General features: G+C 36.3%; 1 protein-coding gene across 2 annotated transcripts in view; it reads right to left on the bottom strand.

The window, feature by feature from the left end:
* Positions 1-23670, bottom strand: part of LOC118270045 (tyrosine-protein kinase Fer) — a 51323-nt gene extending 27653 nt beyond the window's left edge. The window contains exons 1-2 of one of the 2 annotated variants that reach the window (XM_035585491.2): positions 23004-23670; positions 19880-20070 (exon numbers count right to left, since the gene is read on the bottom strand). In XM_035585491.2, coding sequence (XP_035441384.1) covers positions 19880-20070; positions 23004-23199 — 387 coding nt within the window. In that variant the 5' untranslated portion in view covers positions 23200-23670. The remainder of the gene's footprint in view (positions 1-19879; positions 20071-23003) is intronic. The other variant, XM_035585490.2, reaches the window with a different exon arrangement.
* Positions 23671-24403: the final 733 nt, after the last annotated feature.

Genomic DNA, 24403 nt, shown 5'->3' with positions numbered 1-24403 from the left:
TCTACTTTATTATCATCTTGATCTAGATTTTCTTATCAACATCATCAGGATCTATAGGGACTTTTTCAAATTCAGTTGAATGTCGGTATTTTGTTGCAGTGAATTATTACGTAACTTCGATAACGTCTGGTAAAGTCTGGTTATCAAATTTTCGCATTATTTGATTATAATGGAACCACCAAAACATGTTGTGTTTTTCAAGAAATGGAGATGTTAAGACAATTTTCACGTAATAGGGACCAATAACCATAAATGTGTTTTTGACCTCTCTATCGTTCATTTATAGCACTTGTAAACATGTTAAGGAAAATCACACCGCGAATGGGAACAGCTATCGAATTCTAAATCTAAGCACGTGTGGTGTACACACTTACATCAACGCTACGTGAGGTCTTTAGGAAAACAGTGAAAAACAAACAACTGTCCAATGTGAAGTTTTCCTTGTACTAACTAATTCCTCATTCATATTCAACGGTACTGCATTCTGAATTGCTTTTACAAAACTTTTACAGAGAATTGTAAAAAGTACTTCATTAGCAGATGGTTCTAAAAGGTGTATAGAGTCTAAAGGCGGAGGAAAAATGCTAAATTATGTTATTTAAATAAATTATTCCCTAGATTGATTAACACAGAGGTCTATTAATGACAAAATTAATTATTTGAAGCTAGAGAACTCGAACAAGAAGAAGATCACAAACAGAAAAAAATAAATTTAAAAAATTAAAAAACCCGACTGCATAAAAAACACTTTAAATAAAAACTGAAAAGTAAAAAACAAGCTTAGTCTAAAAGTGTAGATAGCAATGCTATTACCACCAAATTAAATAATTTCATAATCAATACACAAAAAATAATAATCTTATGCGAAACATAATTGAGTGCAACATTCGGGACCCATATTGAATGATTTTAGTCTAGTTTATTTAATGGGTCCCGACTGTTACACTCAATTATGTTTCGCATAAGATTATTATTTTTTGTGTATTGATTATGAAATTATTTAATTTGGTGGTAATAGCATTGCTATCTACACTTTTAGACTAAGCTTGTTTTTTACTTTTCAGTTTTTATTTAAAGTGTTTTTTATGCAGTCGGGTTTTTTAATTTTTTAAATTTATTTATTTTTATTTAACACTTCGGCTATGTGTTTCTCAAGATTTCACCCGCGACACGAGAGAACTAATTCCAATACCAAGATAATAAAAAAATAACACACGTCGATCCAGTTATTTTAGATTGATTGCGTAACACAAAGAGAGTAAAGGAATTAGAAAAAGAAGAAGGATTAAGGGCAGTAAATTTACTATTTACAAATTTCGTAAACGGTCTAATTCTTTAAAAGAATTTTCGTCGTGTGGACTATTTAATATATTTTTTTTGGATCTTTTATTGTGAGGGGTTTTTGTCCGTAATAGTATTAATCCTTATCCTTTTAAATAGTCTATTAATTTTCTACATTAAATGAAGATAAAATTTGCTCTTTACACTGTTTCAAAATTTCTACTAGTTTTAGACAAAAAACGGTCTTTACAGTTGACGCGTCGCATGGGCTATAGGTAAACGACTATGTAGATAGATTCCTTATTTAACGTTCAGCAAAGCGAGGGCGGGTCGCTAGTCCTTTATTTATAAATAAATTCATTGTAAATAATTTAGTTAAGACGTACTTTTATTATCACTTTTCACTTTTAAGTTCAGACACCGCTAGTCAATCGCGTCGCGTAGTACCTATACGAGTATTTAGTTTGGATAATAAAGAACATAATTGCACATAGTATTTTTTTCTATATGTCAGTGATATACCATTTTGGAATCCTCATGATGAGCTCTTTAATTTGATACCCATATTGTAGCAAATAAAAAAAATTTTTTTTTTTTTACTCCTATCTAGGGCGCCTCACGGCCGCCATGTTGGTTTTTGTTTTACGTCACATATCTAAGAACACTTGGGTAATTAAGACGAATCTAACGATACCCTGATTGTCGAAATCCATCAAGCCGTTTCGAAGAAATGAGGTAATAAAGAATATTAGGCTCATACATACAAGATACGCGCGAAAAACATAACCCTTCCTTGGCAGTCGGGTAAAAACATTATTTGATAGAAATAATTCAGTAACTCAAAAACTCGTAATTTCTTTTCATATCACCAAATCAATGAATGTATATCATTCATCAATGAAAATATAGTAAACTGTTCTGATAATTAGGTAAATTACTTAGCAACAATAGCTAGATGAGTCGATTCACAATCATGTTTAAGTTCATTGAAGTGGTTACTACCTCAGGCAAGTTCCCACGGCAGGCTCCACAACGCCCCAATTAGATACACCAGACCTAACCTAAGCTATACTTAGGTGCCAATTTATTATGCAAAAAAACAATTTTCGATGAATGTTTGCAAGGAATGCTTAGCTTCATTTTAAAGTTGAAATTTTTAAGTTTATGGTCTTGTATGCAGGTGGAGTTGTAGCCATGTGATTTTTTTCTTGTTTATTCTTTTTATAAAGTAACTTTTCTTTTCCTGTAGTGTTAATTTGTGTTATAAAATCATGATTATTAGAATCATCGTTCTCTTCCCCAATTATAAAACGTGTATATTAAAGATATGCATCTGGTCCTTCCGTACGAAAATTGAATTTAGCATATATGAATATTCCACGTAAACCCAAACATTTGCATATTATGTAAGAATCATAAAATTGTTTATTTTATATAACGTTAGTCGTGCATAAATCTTTATAATAAGTGTACATAACAAATATAATTTCAAATTCTACATTTTCTTTTTTATAAAAAATGTTCAATGTGACACAGTAAAAACGACATTGTGGCTGTTTCACGATTTACGTCATCTGTTGTGATATTTATAAACGTAATTAAAAAATATTGCGCACAGCATGACATTAGAATTAATAATGATGATATAACAACACGGGAAACACTATGATTTATGTCTTAACACATTTCACACACAGTAGATACTCGATGTGACAATGTTGGGATGAAATGTTTCAGTTCCTGAAAACTCAGTCAGATTTTTAACGTAGAATAAAAAAAGTGTTCAAATATTGATTTGAATATCCACAAGCTAATAGTCTTACTAATAGTCTTACTGCCGTACTCAGGAACAATTAACGATTACTTAAACTATACTTACTTTAGAAACGATTTTGTTCCTAAAAAAATCCTAAAGACAGGGTTAAGTTTAATATAAATATGTCTCTGAGTACGGCGGTAAAATAGTATTCACATAAGCAGTAGCAATTTATCATTGTCGTGTACTGTAAACAATATAGTGAGGACGTTGACTGGTGGAAGCGTACGTGCCTGCACGTCCGTGATGATAACTAATGCTGCTAAGCCACTGAACCCTTTGTTTTTAACATGGGTGACCTGACATTACTACGCAGCATTTTAACATTTCATCCAAATATTTCGCCCACCACAACTATGTAATTTGGTATGGATAACGTTAGCCACACGGAAAAACATCAAAGATTTTGTTATTCTTACAAATTGTGGAGAATTCCTAACTGCAACAGCATTCATTGACTTGTCTCCATCTTCAGAGACATCATCATGTTTAACAATCAATAAACGTTAAAAATATTACTTCAACGAAAATGTGTAAGCAAACAACATTATCAGCGTTCACATCCGTAGGTGACTTAATAGAAATAACAAAGATAAATATAATTTAAGTACAACGGTAAGTAAACGAGAAAGTTCTTGGTATCGCGCGTGTTGCTACCAAACCGACTCTATTTGCACAGCTATACAAACTGCGTGGTGTTATCGGTATCCAATGTAAGCAGACCTTTCTCGCCTCCCTCTTGAGAGCAATAATGAAGCAATAAATGGTAATTTGGTATTCGACAACGGTTCTTGGTAAGATGGTGGGTTTGTATTAAAGTATGATGACGACGGTGTTGCGCCAGCCAAACTAACTAGTTCTCGTGGAAAACATTGTCGCGTCGAACAGGGACATTGTTTGTTGTATTCCGATCCGATACACTTGTGCTAACGTTGCTGCATCTGTTTTCATCAACTTCTCAACAAAAGCTATATATTCTGTAGTTAAATCTATATCTACTACAACCTTTTCGAATGTTTCATTTGTGACATTCATTTTCTGTAATGTCCAGTTAATGCCTCAAATAAAGTGCCTGACACTAACGACACCGCATCCTATTGATGAGCCAACAACTTTCCACTATTTATACGCTAAGAAACGTTAGCACTGTAGGTACACGGCTAATGTCGCCGCGACGCACCTTAAAAGGGCTCAAGGTGTCGGAAATTCCGTAGACTGTAGTGATTCTTGACATTTACGAATATTGTTCGGAAATAAATCTTCTTGTTGTGTTTATTTTGTTGTTTCTATAAACACTTTGGAAACAGAAAGAAGTAAATTACTCATTCCTCTTGAGGCCAAATCTTGTTCTGCCTTTACTCAATGATTTCTTATCGATGCCAAAAATATTTATCCATTTCTTGTCCATAATGATATAATGCATCAACGAATTCGTTCCACTTTGTAAAAGTGTTGCTGAATTCTTTTTGAATATTTTAAATTCAATATCCGGAAATGTTGGCAGGAAATGAAACTATCGTATGTTACATCAGACGTCGATCCTTCGTCCGATCAATATGTTATCTGTACCTAATTGGGTTAATTTTACATATAAGGTGCATGTTGCCTTTACATAATGTTCCACATTTACATCTTGGAACTGCTCCTTATATCGATGTGTCATTATAGTTTCCACCAGTCATTAATTCCTTTTTAATTTGTCCTCCTACAGCAAAAGCAACTTTCGATTCGGCAACACATTCATACATGTCCCTACGCACGTCACGACCTACACTTATGTCTTTATTGAGCAATGGGACATGGTTTTAATATGTCTATTTGTTATTCTTTTCGCCATTACAAATGGTGTAATTACAATTTAGATGCAGTTCACACCTTGTATGGCTCTCATACGTAATTCGCATAACATATTATTACGCAAATTATACTTCTCAAATACAACATAGACGGCACTTTTACTTTTAATCGATCAGTATTCAGAAAGTCAACTTTCCCTCACTCGTGCTGCGAAGTCGGAGTCAACACGGAAATCTATGTTTACTAAACAAGCTTTCGTTTAGATTTATACAATCATTGATAATGAAGTAGCCAACTCGGTTTGATTGATGGCTGAAGAAATAGAAAACGCTGCAGCCAATACATTCAGATATGCAAATGTGCGGTAGGTAATAGATAAATAAGTAATATAAAAATTGATTTGAAAGGCAGTAATATTATAAAAGATCGAGGCATGATTCCCAGAGAAGCGAACAACAACAATAAATATACAATAACAACTGTTAAAGCTAACGAAACACGTTGGAGAGCGGCGCGGGCGCCGGCGAGCTTCTAAACTTACGAGTGCTCACAACAAATAAGTGGCTGACACAGACGCACACACGAACACGGGCAGGTCGTGCGCGCCCGCGGCGCTGCGCCCTGCCCAGCCCCGGACACAGGTTTACTCAATGAACTGTTCGCCTCGAGAGGTGGGACAACTCGATTCATCCATATTTTTATCGAATTTTTAACAACTTTATCTCAAGGATCATTTATCTATCTCCTGTGATTCCGACAATCGGTTCATTAGAAACGATATAATTATTATCATTAGCTCTGTCTACATTAAACGAATGTTCCAAGTTATTTATTGTAACGTTCTCTGCCAATACATGTATTTCGGTAGATGCGTCATCTATGTATAATGTGGCCGCGACAAGGCAACAGACAAGTTCGTTTACGCTGGTTTACGATCACTCTAATGTCACTCACTTTTTTCATTTATCGCTTCACTGCGTCACCAACAGAAATATGTCTCAGGGACAATTTGTGAAATTCATCAAAGCAGTTAACCTGATTTGGAAAAGAAAACAAATTTTAAGCAACGAAGACCTATAATTTTCGAAAATTATGGAGGCAAAATACAACAGTCGATATTTTTGAGATTGATAGTTACAACAACACTATGGTTGAGTAGAGTAGACGTTAAGTAGGCGAGATCGTTGCACTGACTAGCGGTGCAGCCTTCCATTTCACTCACACTTAGTATCTAAATCTAGCGGTGCAGTTTTCCCTCTCTTTTGCACACTATAGCAAGGCTTTAGGGTTGCTTATATTGAAAGTGATTCAAAATTTGTAAACCGAAGTGTTAACAGACTACTAAAGAATAAGACGGGCGTCCTTCAATCAGAGAATTTATGAATACAGCGCGGCTGTAGCCGAGCATAAGTCAAATGGTGAGCGCGGACAGAAACCGCAGAGCGATTTATTTCACTGGCTGCAGAGACTACAACGGGTGGTCCGAGTTGCGATTTCTTCGCCTGGGGACTATATCTGTAATGGTGTTTCTAGTCATAAATACAGGCGCGATAAGTATCGCCCAGGATGGAGCGGGGCGATGGGTGGTCGACGCGAAATTCGGCAGAGCGCTGCCCTCGGGACCGGTTCTGAGAAGGCTCGGCGCGTCGGCGGCGGCGGCGACTATTGTGTCTGCCCTCTGCCACACGCGCCGCTTCATTACCGGCCCTCCAGACTCCCCCTCCTCCCCCCACAGATGTGTTAGTGGTCAACTAACCCAGGCGCCAACGCTTTGTGATATTTACGCGCTGATTTGGATCACTTGCTACTATTCAATTTAAGATAGTTAAGCATGATTTTGCTTTTGGACAGGTATTACTTTTTTTTAAATGAAACGTAAACAAGGACAGAGGATGTCTGATATTCTTATTTAAATACTCTTCATCTCCAATTATCTGGTACACGATTTGGTGGATTAAAGGTCACGGATTTAACATATTATACAACGAAGCACCTATGTATACTTCTGAATCAAATCATTTTTTTATGTTAATGATATAAATGATGGATCTCATGACGTCCTAAGAAAACATCTAACCTTCGTCACAGCTTAACAGGTGATTAAAAAAATAACACGGTAAAATGCATTTGAAACGGCAAACAGTGCCGCGCCGCACCGATACTCCACAATAGACGAGAAATAATATCGTCCACCTAATCTCTTTTTCGTTAGAGGCGCGCCATATTTCATTCTGGCAGCCATTGTCAATAAGAGGCGAGGTCAGAGGCAAATAGGAGAAAAGAACGTCCACACTTTTGTTTTCTTTTTCGAACACTCAAACAAAATAAACTCTAGTACAGTTGCTTGAACGCACCGCCTTTTAAAATTCGAATTCTAATATCTTTTTTTCTATCCCATCTTTTCATTAATATATTACGTTGGACGCTGGCTGTCAATTTTGTTTTTTAGTCGACGTCGAGTTAGGTACCTGAACGGAGTGTACCATTTTACGGTGGGAGCTTATTGTGGTATCGGGGCCATCGTGTGAAATGCCATAAAATATAAATAAATTGTTAAACGAACAGAACTAATAACTAATTTTATGTTAACAACAGAAAATGGTTGGTGTCGATCCCTCACTGCGGGGCGGTTGTTGTATTTATTAGATTATTATTGGAATACAAAAGACATTCAAGTGAGTAGAATGTTTACAAAGTTACTAATATGATCGTAATTAAATGTAAAAAGTAACTTGATAACTTTATTTTTCTTTCTTTAAACAGAAACCAAAAACCCGATGTAAACTAAACATCCACATCAGTTTAATAATAACTTTAGATGTAAGAAACGTGCTCAAGGATTTGAAAAAAATCATCTATTCTGCGAAGTAAAATGAACTGGCTGGATCTAAAAATAAAACAGCACACACGGTTTTAGGGTAATGTATTCACCAGATATTGAACACGCAGGAGGGAGATACCATAAATACTGGCAGAGCTTGTAATCTCGCACATTTCCATGCACTAGTTGTAGAGCAGAGCGTTGCCATAGACCATCTCCTCAATAAGCAATTAGCCCCTCACAATCTCAAAGGAAATTGGCAATTGACCTTTTACTTGAACTCTAAATTGACGCCAGACTGGTATTTATTAAAAGCAGTAATCACTGGAATACAGCACATTTTCATAAGCGGAGCGATTAGTGCTAATATCGATGTTAAATAATAAAACTATGACAACACAGCTCGCATAAAACAAGATGATGGATTGCGAAAAAGGTAGTGAAGTATTGAAAACTGAAAACCTAGAAAAAAGTAATTATTTCCTATATTACCAAACGAGTTGGGTGTCCATAATAAAATTGTATAACAACATTAACAACAAAGATATTTCTGTAAATGCGTAGACTAATTGAAATTCATATTCTCACGGCACTTTAGCGCAACCCAGTTGTACTAACTTTTATTATATCACAAATCTTAACGAAAGCAAAAATTCACAACAGCTTTGTTATGTTACGTCATTCGTTACAGTTGTGACCACTTACCTAATTGTGCGGTATTAAACTAGATAACATTCAAACAATAGTTTTAAGCACCGTGCGTATAAAAAAGTGAATTTATATTTTAATTTTACCTTCATTAAAATGTAAAATGACATGGCAATGGAACCAAAATATAGAGCAAAGATAGATGAAGACACAGAAACAACAAACACAGATGATATCAAACATTTTAATTGAGCTCGCCAATTAATATGACATTCTGAATTCATCTTTGATTGTATTCTATTGTAAAATGTTTTTATAAGTTTACCAGTCATCTAACAACACATATTTGAAAAGAGTGTGGTGAACTATGCAATACATAATGAACTAGATGATGATTAGATTGAAGATACACGACAATGAAATGCAAACTTCAGTATTCCTTGTGCTACTTTCGTCTCTTGACTTGTCAAATGTCCAGTCAATACGTCAGTCTCATAATGAGATATTGAATGGATTGAGGTCGTCGTCTCTCTGTCTCCGACAAGATCATGACTGACACCATGCCATGTGTCTATGTCAGCATTGCCACCGACAAGCACCCGGGTCATGTTGCAACATGTCTATTAAGTAATTACCAAGCAACAAAGGTGAACGTGGTATTTATCTTTATAATAACAACAATCCACAGTAAAGCTCGATTGTTTCTTTACAATGCACATTGTCGTGAAGTAAAGAGAATATTTAAATGCAATTTTTATACTTGTAGAGAATCATGTTTGAAAAATTTAAGTTTTCTTGGCAGTATCGATACATCCATCTTTACAACACATCAGTTATGTGGGTTTTTCTGGGAAAACTAAATCGAGCGCACCATTTTGAGAACTTTACAAATTAGCAATTCAGATGCTATTAACGCTATTCAAAGTACCTAATATGGACGTCACAATCAGAATATTGCTCAGACGTGTTCCTATAACAGTTAAAATACTGCGCAGTTCAAAACAAATAATCTTCACAAAGAACAATTTTGGCCTAATGCCCTAAATGCAACATTCAATTAAGATCTCACTGAACCGAGAAAAATTGAATTACTTGCTTCAATAACTGCACGCTATAAATAAAAGATTTCCGACGATTTGCAATGACAGTAAAATTGTAATCGATATTATTATAAATAAAGCAACCGACTGTAATAATTCTGCAGTGTGAAATTGACATAATAAGCAAAAAGTAGGTCCCAATGCATGAATAAAACGTCTGTAAAATAAGACAGACGACGAAATAGATTAGGATAATTCGTGTTCATAAGTGTACGATTATAATGGCGACGGTACGAACGGTCCACGTGGTCTTGTTTCGAGAGAGGTCAGTATGGCTGGATGCGAGGACAGTGCAACGAACTATTTGGAGCGGTGCGACATTTAATTCCAAGAAGCGCGACTCGGTGGCTCGGCTGAGAGCCAGCCGAATGTCGATTGAAAGTACGGACTTTGTTACCCACACGCTAAACCGCCATTTTATTGCATTTGCTTGGTTATTTAGTGGAACCGTTGTTTTGAACACTTCATTTTATTTTCTTGCACGAACATTTGTATCAATAGCCATTAAACACAGTCCTGGATAGACGATTATTCTGGGATCTGGTCTAACTCCGAATAAATCTAGATTCTTTTTTACAATATTTCACCTATTGAATTAGCTACGCATGACCAAAACAACCAGTCATGTTTTAGCAAAGCTGACGCAATATAAGACGTAACGATTTTGTTTGCGATAACGTAACATATAAGGCTTTATTGTGGAGTAAATAGATTAATGTGCATCGCATGTAGACCGGGACGATCGCCAAAATACTCCCACTCCCACTATCATAACTCTAATGAGCTATTGTCGTTTCTGTTCACTGAGTCGCCAACAATTCTCACCTAACTAAATTTTGTCAGCAATGTAGACATTTGTGTCGCAACTTTCAAAATCATCGTTACAATCTTTTCAACGAAATATACGTTACGTCAATAACCTCACTTGGGCCCTTACTTATCAAAACCCACCAAGTTCTAAGATCTTTCTCAAGCCTTCGACATGGATAAACAAAATTAACACATTGGCATGATATCAGACTTATTGACAAGATATGAATTAGTGTAACTGCCAAAACCAAATCAATATGCAATTAAAGGATTGGAACAGATGCGCCTGTGATATCATACATCAGATGCGCGCGAGTTTGATCTATTTCTGCTCTGCATCTCGAATTAATATCCATAATTGATGCGTTCTGCAGTCAGATAATAAATGATGGGGCAGACGCGGAGCCAACAACAACGCACTTATTATTGACTTGAGCCTAATGAGCTGGAATATAATCAATAACTGCACAAGGACTGTCAGACTCCAATATACAATTAACATGAAGTCATACTCATTCACAGTTCATAGAATTCATCTTATGGGCTCTTCAGAGGATATTGACATCTCTTGTTTACGCACATGTTTTGGAGTCTTGGGAATGATTATTATTTGAATTTTATTTAATAACAATCCCATATCTATATCCAAACCAAATCTGCATCGATCTTCAGTCCAAACCTATCAAGTTTTTGTCCAAATAATAATTTATTCGTCCGGACATAAAACAAGTTAAAAACAACGATCAAAAGGCAATTTCACGCAAGATGAAAGAGGCGTTCTAGAGTTACCAATAGTCGGATGCGATTGTCGGCGAGGCAAATAACAGGTCCCAGAGATCGTCTAACGAGCAACCTCCTCCTCGCGAAACTAAAACCGAACCGAGACGGTTATTCTCGACCAAATTAAAATGGCGGCGTCGTCAACAAAGGCAGGTATAGTGAGTAATTTGCGCCATATCTCTGGACCAAATGAAACAGAATATATTAACACGATAACGATTGCAAATTGCTACCATGCTGATGTTATGGTTTCATACCAAACTTCTAGTTATTTAATCGCATGTAATAATTATAAATAACGTCGTAACCCCGCGTCGTACATGTCGACGTTGATCTTATCTGGTTTAATCAGAAACATTACATTATGTTTGGATGTAGAACTTTGGACGTTAAACCAGGTTAACGGCTGTTTTATTGTCTGCAAAATCTGTGCCGACGTAATCAATACGTCTCGTCGGCTATAATAGATCATAATGATCTCAAGACGGGTATTAGAGCGAGCCACCTGAGGTCATCCGGTCCGGCCTCCGACGCTCACGCATGTTGACAATCCGTTGAAATTATTATCGACTATCGACAAGCCAAACCCAAGTTATGTGAGCATGACAACGTTTTATTACTTACAATTTTATTTTATGTTTTAAAATAAACGCCACGGAAATTAGCGAATCATATTGGTAATAATAACTGCTGAGGTACATTTATATGCAACTGAAAGCATAAGAAATAATGCATGAATTTTCAATGATTAAAATCTAGTCGACTGAATAATATAAAGATACGGTGGAAACGAAAAATAAAAATAACATTATTGATAAAATATATCTAGATGACTTCATAATAACCGGCCGCACGCCGCACCGGGGATTCACCATCAACGTGACCGTAGGCACTAATAAAAGAGGAATACAATTGATTCAAAAGCTCATTTGTGACTTTACGTTGTAGCGAGACGGACATATATTACGTAACCGGGAATATAATAATAGAAACAAATATGAAGAAATATTCAATTATTGGGAATAATTTGAAGATGGAAATGGAAGCGAATGTCCATCTATTGAAGATTGTGGGCAACAATAACTACATTAAAATTAATAAAAATGTGGGCAGCGTCACAATAATCGGTGACGAGTGCAGTATAGACGTTATGGATAACTATGGAAGTGTAGAAATGAGAAGTGCAAGTAATACAGTGAAAATAAACGTGTCTAATTGTGACGATAGTACGACGGTTGATGGAGCTGTTGAACCCAATGGACTACCAAACAGAACTGTTATAAAGAGCCAAAAGGAGAAAAAGTCCTTTAAAGTTAGTCTCGAGAAATTCATTAGTTTGTACGTGAAGAAGGCACTTGGAAGAAGTAAAAAGTGACTTATCAACGGAGTTTCGAGTGTGTAAAGTTCATCAGTATTTACTTCATAGTGATATTTTGGGAGCAAAGTGATAACCGCCTGTTTTCGCCCCAAGAAAACAGGCAGAAGTGAACAAACGACTGAATTTTGTGTTATCGATTCCTAATTCCACGTCAAATCGGATAGATTTCGTTTCAGAATTAGGATTAGATATAGATATATTTAACTAAAATAGGTAAATGAATACAGGAAAATATTATAAGAACATTATAGATTATAGGTATTTAATTCCTATCAGGGGAACTACTTGGCTAGTGACGTATGGACATGCCAACGTCCATTTCCGTAACATGATTTTCCTTTGAATTTATTATGTCATGTAAGTTAGTCACATGTGTGGTACCAATTGGTACCGGTACTTTTTTCAAGCAACGTCATGTCATCTATTCTTAATGCATTATTTATTTCCATTTAATTTTAAGTTGTACAAACTGTGATACAAGAAAATAAATTATTGAAAGAGATGTGTTGTTTTAATTAACTTGTTTTATCTAATCACTGGAGTGTTATGAAACCCGATATAAATATTTGGTAACTGAACGTTGGTGTAACAATGGGGATGACTTAACAGCTCTTTCTTATTGAGTCATCATCTTTTCCAATTCGATTTTGCAAAAATTCAATCGTGCGAGAACAGTATAAAGAAAACAGGTAAACGAGACAAGCAAAACATAATGCTGTTGAAACTATCTTCTAATTTAGATCCATACAATTCCCCAACAAGCCAAAAATTAATATGAAAATAAGCTGTGAAATAGAATATTCTCAAAAAAAGAACAGTCTTGGGAATATCCTTAGCCAAAACCGACAGGTAAAGCCCAAGCCATATTTAGACTGGAGTTTATACTTCAATTCGACTTTGACTCATAACAAAAAATTTACCTTTAGCCAAAATTATTATGCAAACCAAAAAAAAAGTTAATTCAACTAACTATCATTTATTTAAACTTCCCCGGGATCAGGTTTATTTCCAAAATTATAAAAATCTGATACATTTTATTGCATCCTAATAGGTACTTGCAGTATTACCCCCGGTGGGTGGGATGTACCTACTACATATGCACCTAGCTTTTCTGAACCGAAAACCTCGAAAAGTCCCCGAAGTTCGTGGAATGGAATGGATAACATTATTGCTGCATAATATTTTCCTGTTGAATCACTATCAAGAGATTACGGAATATAAACAAATGGATAATGAGGATAAATTAATTAATTGATAGTTGCTAATGCAAATTACTTTCTACAGTACGATTTAAATCTAGTTCATAAATCTAATCAGCTGCTTCGTTGGTCGAATGGTCACAAGTGCGACTGCCGGTCAAGAGGTCTCGGGTTCGATTCCCGGGTCGGGCAAAGGATTACTAGTAGTAGCTTTCTCAGTAGTAGTAGCACGGAGTCTGGAATTGTGCCCAGTATATGGCAATAGGCTCACACTTATTACATGGGCCTTATAAGACAAATGGTGCAACTGGGAGTACATTGTATAGCGGCATACGTGCCGTATAGTGCACCTCTGCCTACCCCTTCGGAGATAAAAGGCGTGACGTTGCTACCACTACATTTAAATCTAGTTAGTCAAAATAATGGCCGCCAGAAGTACTAGGAGAGCAGTAGACAACAAGAACAAACGGTTTCAAAGAAAACTTCTAAGCGATGTAACGTGGTGGTGTTAGTTGGACATTTCTGGCAGTCAGCCATCTTGCCATAATTTATTGCCTGTGACTCCATTACATTGACTAAACACTACAACTGGTATGTGGTTAAAATTAGTGCTTATGTAAATTCGTAATGGTCACAACAGAATATAAGTGCTGACTGGGAACAATGCTATGCTATCCCGTCCTTACTACGCGTTTCCTTTATAAGATCTAGACTAGACTATTATTATAGAATTACATCAACAGTAAGTTTACAGGCGATCTATCTTCTTCTATCTTTATCATTTCAGCCTAGATCATCTGCACCCAGTAATATTCCATTGATTGTTCTAACATTTCATTATTATTGTCATATTTTGTCTTACTTCTCTTTTCCTTGGTAGTGGATTCTAATTAATTAAAGATAAGACATAATAAATAATTATATTTTTGTGAATGAGACTCATTATAGATAAGACTACTAGCTACTTGAAATTAATTATTCCATTGGCAAAGAATAATTTCGTTCCAAATTAAAATTGACATTAACATTTTTCTAGCACTAAGCAGGTTCGTGTTCATTTAATATTATTTCTACAATAAAAACCTGAAAAGTGTCAGTAGAATAGCATCGTCCAGTCTACGAGACTCAGTAGTGACCTTGATATTTGCACGGTAATGTCATAAGATAATGTTATCTCTGGTAAAAGGAAATACCACTAAATAACCATACTGTTGTTCGGTATTCACACAAACTGGGAACAAAGACTGTCCATTGACTCAGCGCGGCGTTGGAATGCAATTTCTTAGATAAAACCTCATTGTCGAGTTTTAATGTTGCAATACGGTACATCACTCAAAGGAATTTGTCGGTTAAGTGGTTTTTACACAGATATGCCAACAATTATTAGAAATTACTCAACTTTACCTGCCTATCTAATAAATGTTTTCTGTAGCAGCTAATACTAGAGACAAATAAATAACAACACTGACTTCTGTTCAATAACGTGCGTCAAACATTTAGTGTGAACAGCTGGTCAGGTTTTCTGTTTGTCCTACGGCCTTAGGCGACCAGAATTACTAATGTTACCGAGAAACAAACAAGTACGAACTACCTTGATCTAGTTTTATCTTGACACGAAGAATGTGAGTAAAATCAGTGAGGAAGAGATCAGTCACGATCGGAAGTTTAATTGGAATAAAGCCGACCGGCGACCGCGGCCGCAGCGTAGGTGCTGTATCAAAACTCGTCCCTAATTGATCTTCCCTAAACTGGTCCGAGATCACCCACAGCCAGACGCGTCATAATCACGAACCTGCTATCAAAATTAGATAACTGTCATTGAGACTTTCACTGATCGTCGGTTGATTTCACTTTCCCTGCGCACTCGGCCCACTAATGAGACGATTCGACTCTTGCGCAACAATGGGGGCGTCGCAGGCTCCCATCGATTCATATTTGGAACGATCGTGTCACTCTGATTTCCTGTCAACTTAGTTCTCATTCTTATACTCCCACTGAAGAGACGTTAGTGTACTATAACAGCGGAAGATAGTTCTCAAATCAGACTATCTGGTGTGAATATCTGTGTTATATCCCAATGTGTGATAACAGATACACTACTATATTTTGTAGTTTAATATATTATATTTAAATACGGGCTTGTTAAAGTGTGACCTTATAATGTACTCGTACAGTATTTACCGTAAATTACCTCATATTTATCAAATACGAAACAATCGCCTCCCAAGTACCAATAATGTCTTGATCCACAACTCGCTATATCCATACGGTTAGCAATTGCCCATTCAATTTATTTTACAATTTACTCAAATGGTTTCATGGCCGTTTATACCAACTGTTATAAATTGCTTTCGGCGAACAGACGGCTATCCTTTATTTGAGAAAAAATGTTTATCGTTTAATTTTTTGCCCAGAACAATTATTTTAATTATAGGCTCATCTAAATATAACTATGACACAATTTTATTTTGTTGTTTTTATGGATGGATTCAGCCCAATCCATCAATACAAGACGCACGACTACGACTAAATCTGTTTTACATTAAAATATTTGTAGCATCGTATTATAATATTGGCATTGGCACCAACTCAATCTTTACGACAAAAAAATAATACCTATTTAAATGTTACAAAATAAGTTATTTCCGTGGGATTACTGGTTGAAGTCAAACGGATATTTTGCAATACAAACCAGATAACTATGTTTATAAAGACAAGAAATAAAATGTCATAGACTGATGTTCACACAGCTAATTGTACGTTACACACAGTCTAGAAATACTTCGTAATTACACTGCGTGCTATGAACATGACCTACTTTATAAAAAATACGCATTTCATATTCTACTACAATTACATTCATATCATCGTAAGTAAATAAAATATGTATTGTTTGACCTCACAAGCTAACATTGCAGACAAGAACACACATTTTTGTTATTTCTCTACATCCTTTTTTGAGGGATATTCCCTATCATGGTGATTGCATGATATTCTGCTACCTTGGATAAGGTGAGAGTGAGCAACAGACTCTTACTAACTTCAAACTACCCCGTTCCTACTCCAGCTCCGAACCGGAGCCCTGATAACCCGCTAAGTCGTCCGCAGATTTCTGTATATCCTAGCTATAAAGTAGACACCTTTAGAAAATAAAGTAATAAAGTGATAATTGAATACAGTTCACAGCAAGTCTACAATTATAGCATATCTGTGTAATGGCCTAATGATGTTGCAGACTGGCTGAAATGCAATGATGACTTAAACATCGGTATCATACACGTTATGACATTCACCTTCGGGCTTCAAATGACGTGAATCGACGCGACGTGAGAAATATGTCTCGGTATGAAATTGTAATTTGTTTGCGACTCCCCAAGGATGCTTGTTAGTCAAATGATTAATCAAAATCACACTATCACACTAATATAATATAATAAATGTAAAAGTTTGTTTGTTTGGATGTTTGTCCATCAATCACTCTGAAACTACTGAATGGATTTTGATGAAATTTGGTAAGGTATGAGCTGACTTGGGTGATAGGACTTTTTATCCCATGAGAATGGGGACGAAGCCGCTGGAAAAAGCTAGTTCAATATAACAGTAGTTCAGACAATTTGGTTATTTTCTGATACTTCATCAGTCAAATTCTGTCTAGACAAAAAGACAAACTTTAATCAGGAAGTAATTATTACATCTGCCGTAGAAATGAACAGCAATTTAGTGGAAAGCATTGTCAGTCATCAACGAAACTGGGTGACTTGTGAATAGTTAGCGGTCAGCAGGGAAACTAGAGAAGCACGTCGCGATTCTTTTGCCCTAGATACAGATGTTTTTATTCGTTTTGTAATGCAAACACGAAAAGACACTGGTTTTCTAACTGAGTGTAAAAGGCCTAGTAACATGACAAACATCCGGTGCGACGTAGATGCGAAGACTCCGTGAGTACTTCTACTATATTCCCAACCGGATTTAGTTTCGCATTTCGACATCTACTACATGCACATAATAGGTACAATATGACTAATGTCCGGTCTAAAACCGCAGAATAATTTAAACCTATAGGTATGGGTATTGACGTGGGAATGTGGCATAAATACTCATACCTATACTTATCAGAACAAATGATATAGGACTAGGACTTCATTTATTGTCCTTTAAAAACAATTTGCTACAAAAATCTTGTATTTCTTTGACAGTAAAAGATATTGAGACAACATTATCCTCATACAAAAAGCAATCATTTTTAAACTAATGCAAAAATAATGGCCAAAAAGGTGAAACTAAAAAGAAATCAGTCGTGCACGCGCCGCAGCGCAGGCGCAGGGCCAATGAACGTTGACAGGTGCCGCGCGACCAATCCCGATACAGAATCTCACTTTACGCGACTCGGTTCAAATCACGAAATTATGTCTACATCCTTCTCTGGTGCATTCGAATAACAACGAGTGAAAGCGAGACGCGGAGGGCGAAGGACCTCTCACCTAACCCGGGTTGCTTTTGCACTGGCTTTGTTTACCGATCAATCTTCTGATCACTAACTTAGTCTGACATTATTAAAGCTCAATTTTACTTCATGTCCCGCACTAACATTAAGAACGAAACAGATTTTATTATTAGTTCTCACAAAAGTTCAAAGTCATCGTTGTAAGCTTTGATCCAAAGGCTTACGTAATCCTTTGTTAGCTGAAAAAGTTCAAGTAGACGGTGATCTGTGAACGGAATTGTAATTCTCCGGGTATCGTCCCACGCATTCCAGGAGGTCGTTACTGTGCGGTCTAATGTCAGTCATTCATTAAAGCGAGTGCATTCCCTAGCATACAAATGTCCTTCCTGTCGCTTCTACCTCCGAGCCACGACACTAGTCGGTAACTAACTTTCTAACATTTAGTCACACTGACGTTCATTTCGTCCACGCCCAGAAAGAAACCCGCAGTTTCTGCGAAAATATAAATCATTTATAGCCAGTAAGCATTGGTAAATAGAGCACAACCTAATTTTAAGTTCCAGATAAAATGTTAACAGATGCGTGTATAATGTTGGTGGTATAACTGGTGTAACGCTCGGCGTACGGCACGACGGCGCCAATATTGCTTGTTTTATTTACATCACAAGCAAAAAATTGGCATTAGTCCAAAACCTAAACGAGATGGCGTCCATAATGATATCTGAGTATTTCGAAATCCTAATCTCGACAAACAGGTTTATAGTTTAACAAGAACTTAAGCTGCAAAAATACACTTTACAAAACTGGTCCCTCCCCGAGATTCGATCCGGTAAACGTTAGTTTGGAGCGAATATGAAATCGATTTGTGTTATTGCATCTGGCAATAAGTCGATTCACTCGCATGTTCTCTTGTACAATTTGTTATAGACAATGATCATAGCGGATCATTCATTAATTACCAGTGGTACTAGGCATTGTCCGTCGTATGAAATCGATTAACCAACATGGAACCCAGTCGTTGGTGGTAAAGTTAAAGTCTGTTTGTAAACTGGCCTCGACACGGTTCTTTGGTTTGCACCGTTCGCTAAGACCTAATTGCGTGGATCAGGTACTGGGAGTAGATCAGCGATAGGAAGCGAACGAGGAACTAAGAAGCTAGCCGAACCGGTCAGTAACGGGCCGCGGGTTCCGACTGTTCGGCTCTAGACATGGCCATTTAGAAAATAAATAAACATAAACACAATATGTGCAACTGCGAACGGTACTATCTGATTACGGAGAACGTTGTACACTGCAGTCATACGACATGGTATAGTTTTAAGTACACAACATTAAAATAAACTCCAAAAATGGCATCGCAATTCCATAATTTTCCCAAATTAAGATAAAGGTTTGTTTAAGAGAAGCTAGCAAACATGAGAAGATAACTTCGTTCCAAGTTATCAACGACAGACGTACGTGATTGAATAGGAACTAAAGAAGCAATGAAATAGTACATGAGTCAGTATTATCGACGTCAGACGTGATCCGATATGGTGATACCACTCCTGATAAGAAAGCTGCGACTTATGGACTTGTTAGGGAGCCTGTTTCAATTAAAACAAGCTCTCGAAGACAAATAATTGACTTAGATAAAACCATATAAATTCTTTGCGAAAAGACTTAAAAGAAAAGGGGTATATCATTACTCTGCCTTGTAGACAATACTAATCCTCATGTACTAATTAAGGAATTCTATATTAAGTTATTGTACAATATAAACTTATTATAATCTATTTATTAACTTTTTTCTGTAACAAACGTACCTGTGTGAACTGCGAAGAGATTTTTGTGTGATCTTCTTGATAGACTTTCCTTGACTTTCGTCGTTCTGTCATGAGGGTAGTAAGTCTGTCTAGGGCTTTAGATTCTAGAGCCTCAGCATTAGCCCTGATAAGGCGGCTGATATTCTCCCATTCTTCGGTCATGGCCCGCCAGGCAGATGCTATCACAGACCCTGGAACAAAAGGACAATTACTGTAAGTATAGAATGCTACATGTAACGTGATACGTTTACATTCTTATCTTATTTGAAATCATTGTTTAATAGGAACAATTTAATAAACATTTTAGATGAAAATGATCACTTAATAAGGCAGTTTTGACCCTCATTGTTGACATCGCGAAAAATTAGAATAAGGAAAGAAAAATTGTAATAATAGGTAAAAGTAATTGGGGGAAGCCGGTGGAGTAGTGGACGTCTTATAGCTGATATGATAATCATAGATGGATTTAGAATTTTGAATATAAAATAATCCTTAGCTGTCTCATTAAACTCCTCTTAAGAAAGAAACTTCTGTTCAGCATTACATGCCATTGTCAGATGATGATATAAGAAAACGTTGCAATTTTTTTTTATTATCTTGGAAATAACTGCACCTATTTGTCTACAACAGTTATCAACCGGTGATCCGCAAGATAAAAAATTAATACACAAGACTACACCTTTGTCCAATAAATGCAACGGTTAATACTCGAATTAAACCTATGCTAATAATCCAAAGGTCACTATTTTTATGAGTGAAAGAGAAAATATGAGTGTGAGACCACATGAAAAAAGTAATAGTAATCTCTAACTTAACAAGAATTATAAAAGTGGTCCTTAACCAGAATAAAGGTTAGGAACCGCTGGTCTACAACGACCGTCACAAAAAATATTTATGTAACATAGTTAAGTCATAAGACATTACTGATTACGTTTCCGTCTAGACTGGAGGCGTGTCGAACCTGGTGACTGATTCCTGGCACTATTTGACTGAAAGCATTTTGCATGACACTCGTCCCACTAATCTATTTCTTTTTTTCACGCATTCCAATTACTATTTTTGTGTGGTTAGGTAGTACTTCTACATAGTGTATCTACGTATTACATCAGGTGGGATAGGTGCCTTAACACATTGAACGCCGTGGTGGTCACCGGTGACCGACGTTAGCGGAGGATTTGCCTTTAACAGTTTTCTATTGGCAGTAAAAGACTTAATAAAAAGACCTATTTTGGTATTAATCTGATTAGGTAATCATCCTATATATGTTATTTTCTTATTTAATCCTTGTTTTATTATTACATAGATACTTATTGCTATTTTATTTATCGTCAACAAATCATCAATCATGATACGATCACGATCGATAAACAGTTAAATCAATTGCAAATCAAGATGTAGGTATCAGAGATTCATAAGATAAGATATCGTATCATCAGAGTAATAATTTTACAATTACCAGGTACCAGTTGTAAGTAATATTTGTTTACATGTATAGACTTACTCTTTTATCTCACACTAGGTGAACCGGCAAACTTTGTATTGTCTGAAATATTTTGTTCTCGCCTTTTAAACCTTCCCTGGTATTCCACGAATATTTCAAGACTAATATACGTCAAATCAGTTCAGCCGTTTTCTCAAATCAAAATTTGTCAAATCGGTTCTCTTTATAGCGAGACTAACTAACGTATATTCATTTTTATTTATAAGTATATATGAATAACTAACTTGTTACCTACGAGATAAAGTAGCATAAAATGAGAATTAAAAGCTACCAAATAAGTCACAAAATGCTACCTGCCTCCTGTCCTACTTTGAAGTAACCGTGACAATTTTTTTATATGGTCTTCAAAAACAATAATTATGTAGGACCACCCCACAGTGGACTATCTGTAGTGAGAACAATGGTATCGCCCACTGTGACTAGCGACACCTACCACTTGGAATATTGATAAAAACATAATTATTAATTATTATGTAACGTCATTCGTAAAAAGGATAATAATTATAATTAAGTATACGGTTGTAGTTAATTTGCAGTTTGGCACTTGGTGCATTTTTTTTATTATCTTGTTTTTTTTTTTTGTTTTCGCAAGGATGCCCCAAATTTAATTTAGATTATGTAGATAATGAAAATGTCTGTTGATAATAAAGTTTAAATTGCGTTTATTTTTTAACACATATTTGTTTTTATAACAGTCACTCTATAGGCACAGCTGATGTCTAAAATAGGTCTTAATCCATAGATTTGTTAATTGCGATCGGTTATTAAATTCGGCCGCAAAACCACAGAATAGTAAAACATTGAAACGTTTGAAATAGGAACAACCAAATTCGATGCTTTGTAAATTAATATTTTAATTAGTTCGCTGACGATTGTTGGCATTTACTAGGGCGGAGATACATACACGTACCTGTCGCAAAATTTAAAATCCGAATTCTCGTGAGAATCAACCTTTAAAACAGTTGCTAACAAACTACTGCCTAATTATATCTTAGATAGTTAATTAACAGCAATCAGGAAACAGCCTAGGTCTTTATTTTGCCGGAAATAAACAACACCCGTATCATTGGTAAAAATGTTTAATTTAAACACGATTCAAAGTAAATAGGAAATTAAATCATTAGTCTAGCCACCCAATCGATGGTTTCCGACATCTTTTTTTTTGTGCTTATCTGAATTTGAAAAAAGAAACTTGTACCTATGTTGAACCTAATTTAAATTTCAAATTTTTTCTATAGACGAAATAATCCAGTTAAAAGACCACTAGTTACTAGGTACTGGTATTTTTTTTTATAATGCACCTTCGCCATCTAACTATTCCAATTTCAAAGTACCTTCTTTTTAAAACTCAAATTGGGATTCTATTTACCAGTTGCTTTGCAAATTATCCTAGAAAGTAGCTCACGTAAACAAAGAAAATATTCCACTGCAGTGTTGTTTAAGAGCTTTTTTTTTAAATTAGTGTTTATCTATTTAAACGCTATAATTTGTAATCTAGGTTTTTCTAGCTCCTGGTCTTTATACAATACTCTTTAAAATAACAGAGAAATGAAGTTTTGGTGTTAGTAGACTATTCGGCGGTGCTAATAGGGCTAATTCTCGTTAACAGGCGGTGAACTTTACCGTTAAGTTCTTCACACTTGTCCATCTTCTGGCCTTGTGCTGCAGCCGCGGACAGGGCGAGGGCGTACTCGCGGTCGCTCTTCATCTTGGCCTGGAGGCTTCGCTTCATGGTCTCCATGAGCCTCAGCTCGGCATCCTGGCGGGCCAGCAGCGCCTCGTGGGCAGCGCGCCCCGCTCCGCTCGACGCGTACCCCATTGTAAACAACCCACGTCTACACTAAACTGCACATCACAAACATAAACACAACACTATTCACATCATTCTCCGTTATCACCGGCACAGTGTTTATACGTCACTTGGTAACAAAATTCAATTTATGTCAACCACAACAGAGAAAGGAGAACACGTAAGCTTTTAAATGTGGACTTTTAATATTATCTTAGTACTAGCACCCGCGTAGCAGTCTAACAGTAAAAGCTAAATAAAAACTGTGCAACAAAAAAGTTTCGTTAGAAATGTTTGAACGATCGAGGTGGGCGCGCTCGAAATATGAGAACGCGCGTCCGCTCGGTAACGTCGTCCGACCTGAATGCCATCTATCGCGAGCACACTACGTCTGGTGGGCTGCGGGCTGCGGGCTGGTGCCGCGAGCGCTGCTGGCCGGCCCAGTCACCCGCGCCGTGGCGGGCGGCGGGCGCGGGCGTCGTCGCCGAGGAAATGCTTACGACAACATGATATAACACCCAGACAGTAAATAATAACATGGCAGATACGCTATTTTTTTTTTAATCAGCTGCCTCAGTTTCTGGTATCTATTTCAGTTTTATAACTACAGAATCTACAAATAAATCTGATTAGATATATTTTATAGTTTATACTAGCAATATGGCAATAGGCTTACCACCTTTTACATGGGACTTACAACACAAATTGTGAAAAGCGGGTGTACATTGTGTATTACCTGCCATAATTTTCACCTCTGCTTACCCCTTCGGGGATTAACGTCGTGACGATATGTATGTATGTAAACTAGCAATAAATATTATTTAGGACTCAATTTATCTAATCACTCTTTAGTAGGAAATATTTTGATTAGAGAAGTAAAACTACGAATTATGAGCAGGCACTTAAATACGGCTTACTCATAAAGCTTCTTTGAAAAGCATTGCGACAATAGATTATTCGAACAATGCAAGGCTAGTTTCTGATAAAATTCCATTCGACTTGAAAAATCATATCATATCATCAATATTTTTAGGGTTCCGTAGCCAAATGGCAAAAAACGGAACCTTTATAGATTCGTCATGTCTGTCTGTCCGTCCGGCCGTCTGTATATCACAGCCATTTATTTGCAAAACTGTTGGTCCTACGTAGTTAAAACTTTGTCAGTTGATGTATTCTGGTGACCGCTAGATTTCAATAGAAACTCTCAACGAAAATTGGTTTGCACGAGATATCA

Source organism: Spodoptera frugiperda, chromosome 30, assembly GCF_023101765.2.
Source record: "Spodoptera frugiperda isolate SF20-4 chromosome 30, AGI-APGP_CSIRO_Sfru_2.0, whole genome shotgun sequence".
NCBI lineage: Eukaryota > Metazoa > Arthropoda > Insecta > Lepidoptera > Noctuidae > Spodoptera > Spodoptera frugiperda.
Note: the sequence above shows the minus strand (reverse complement) of the source record. Positions and strands in the feature narration are given on the sequence as shown.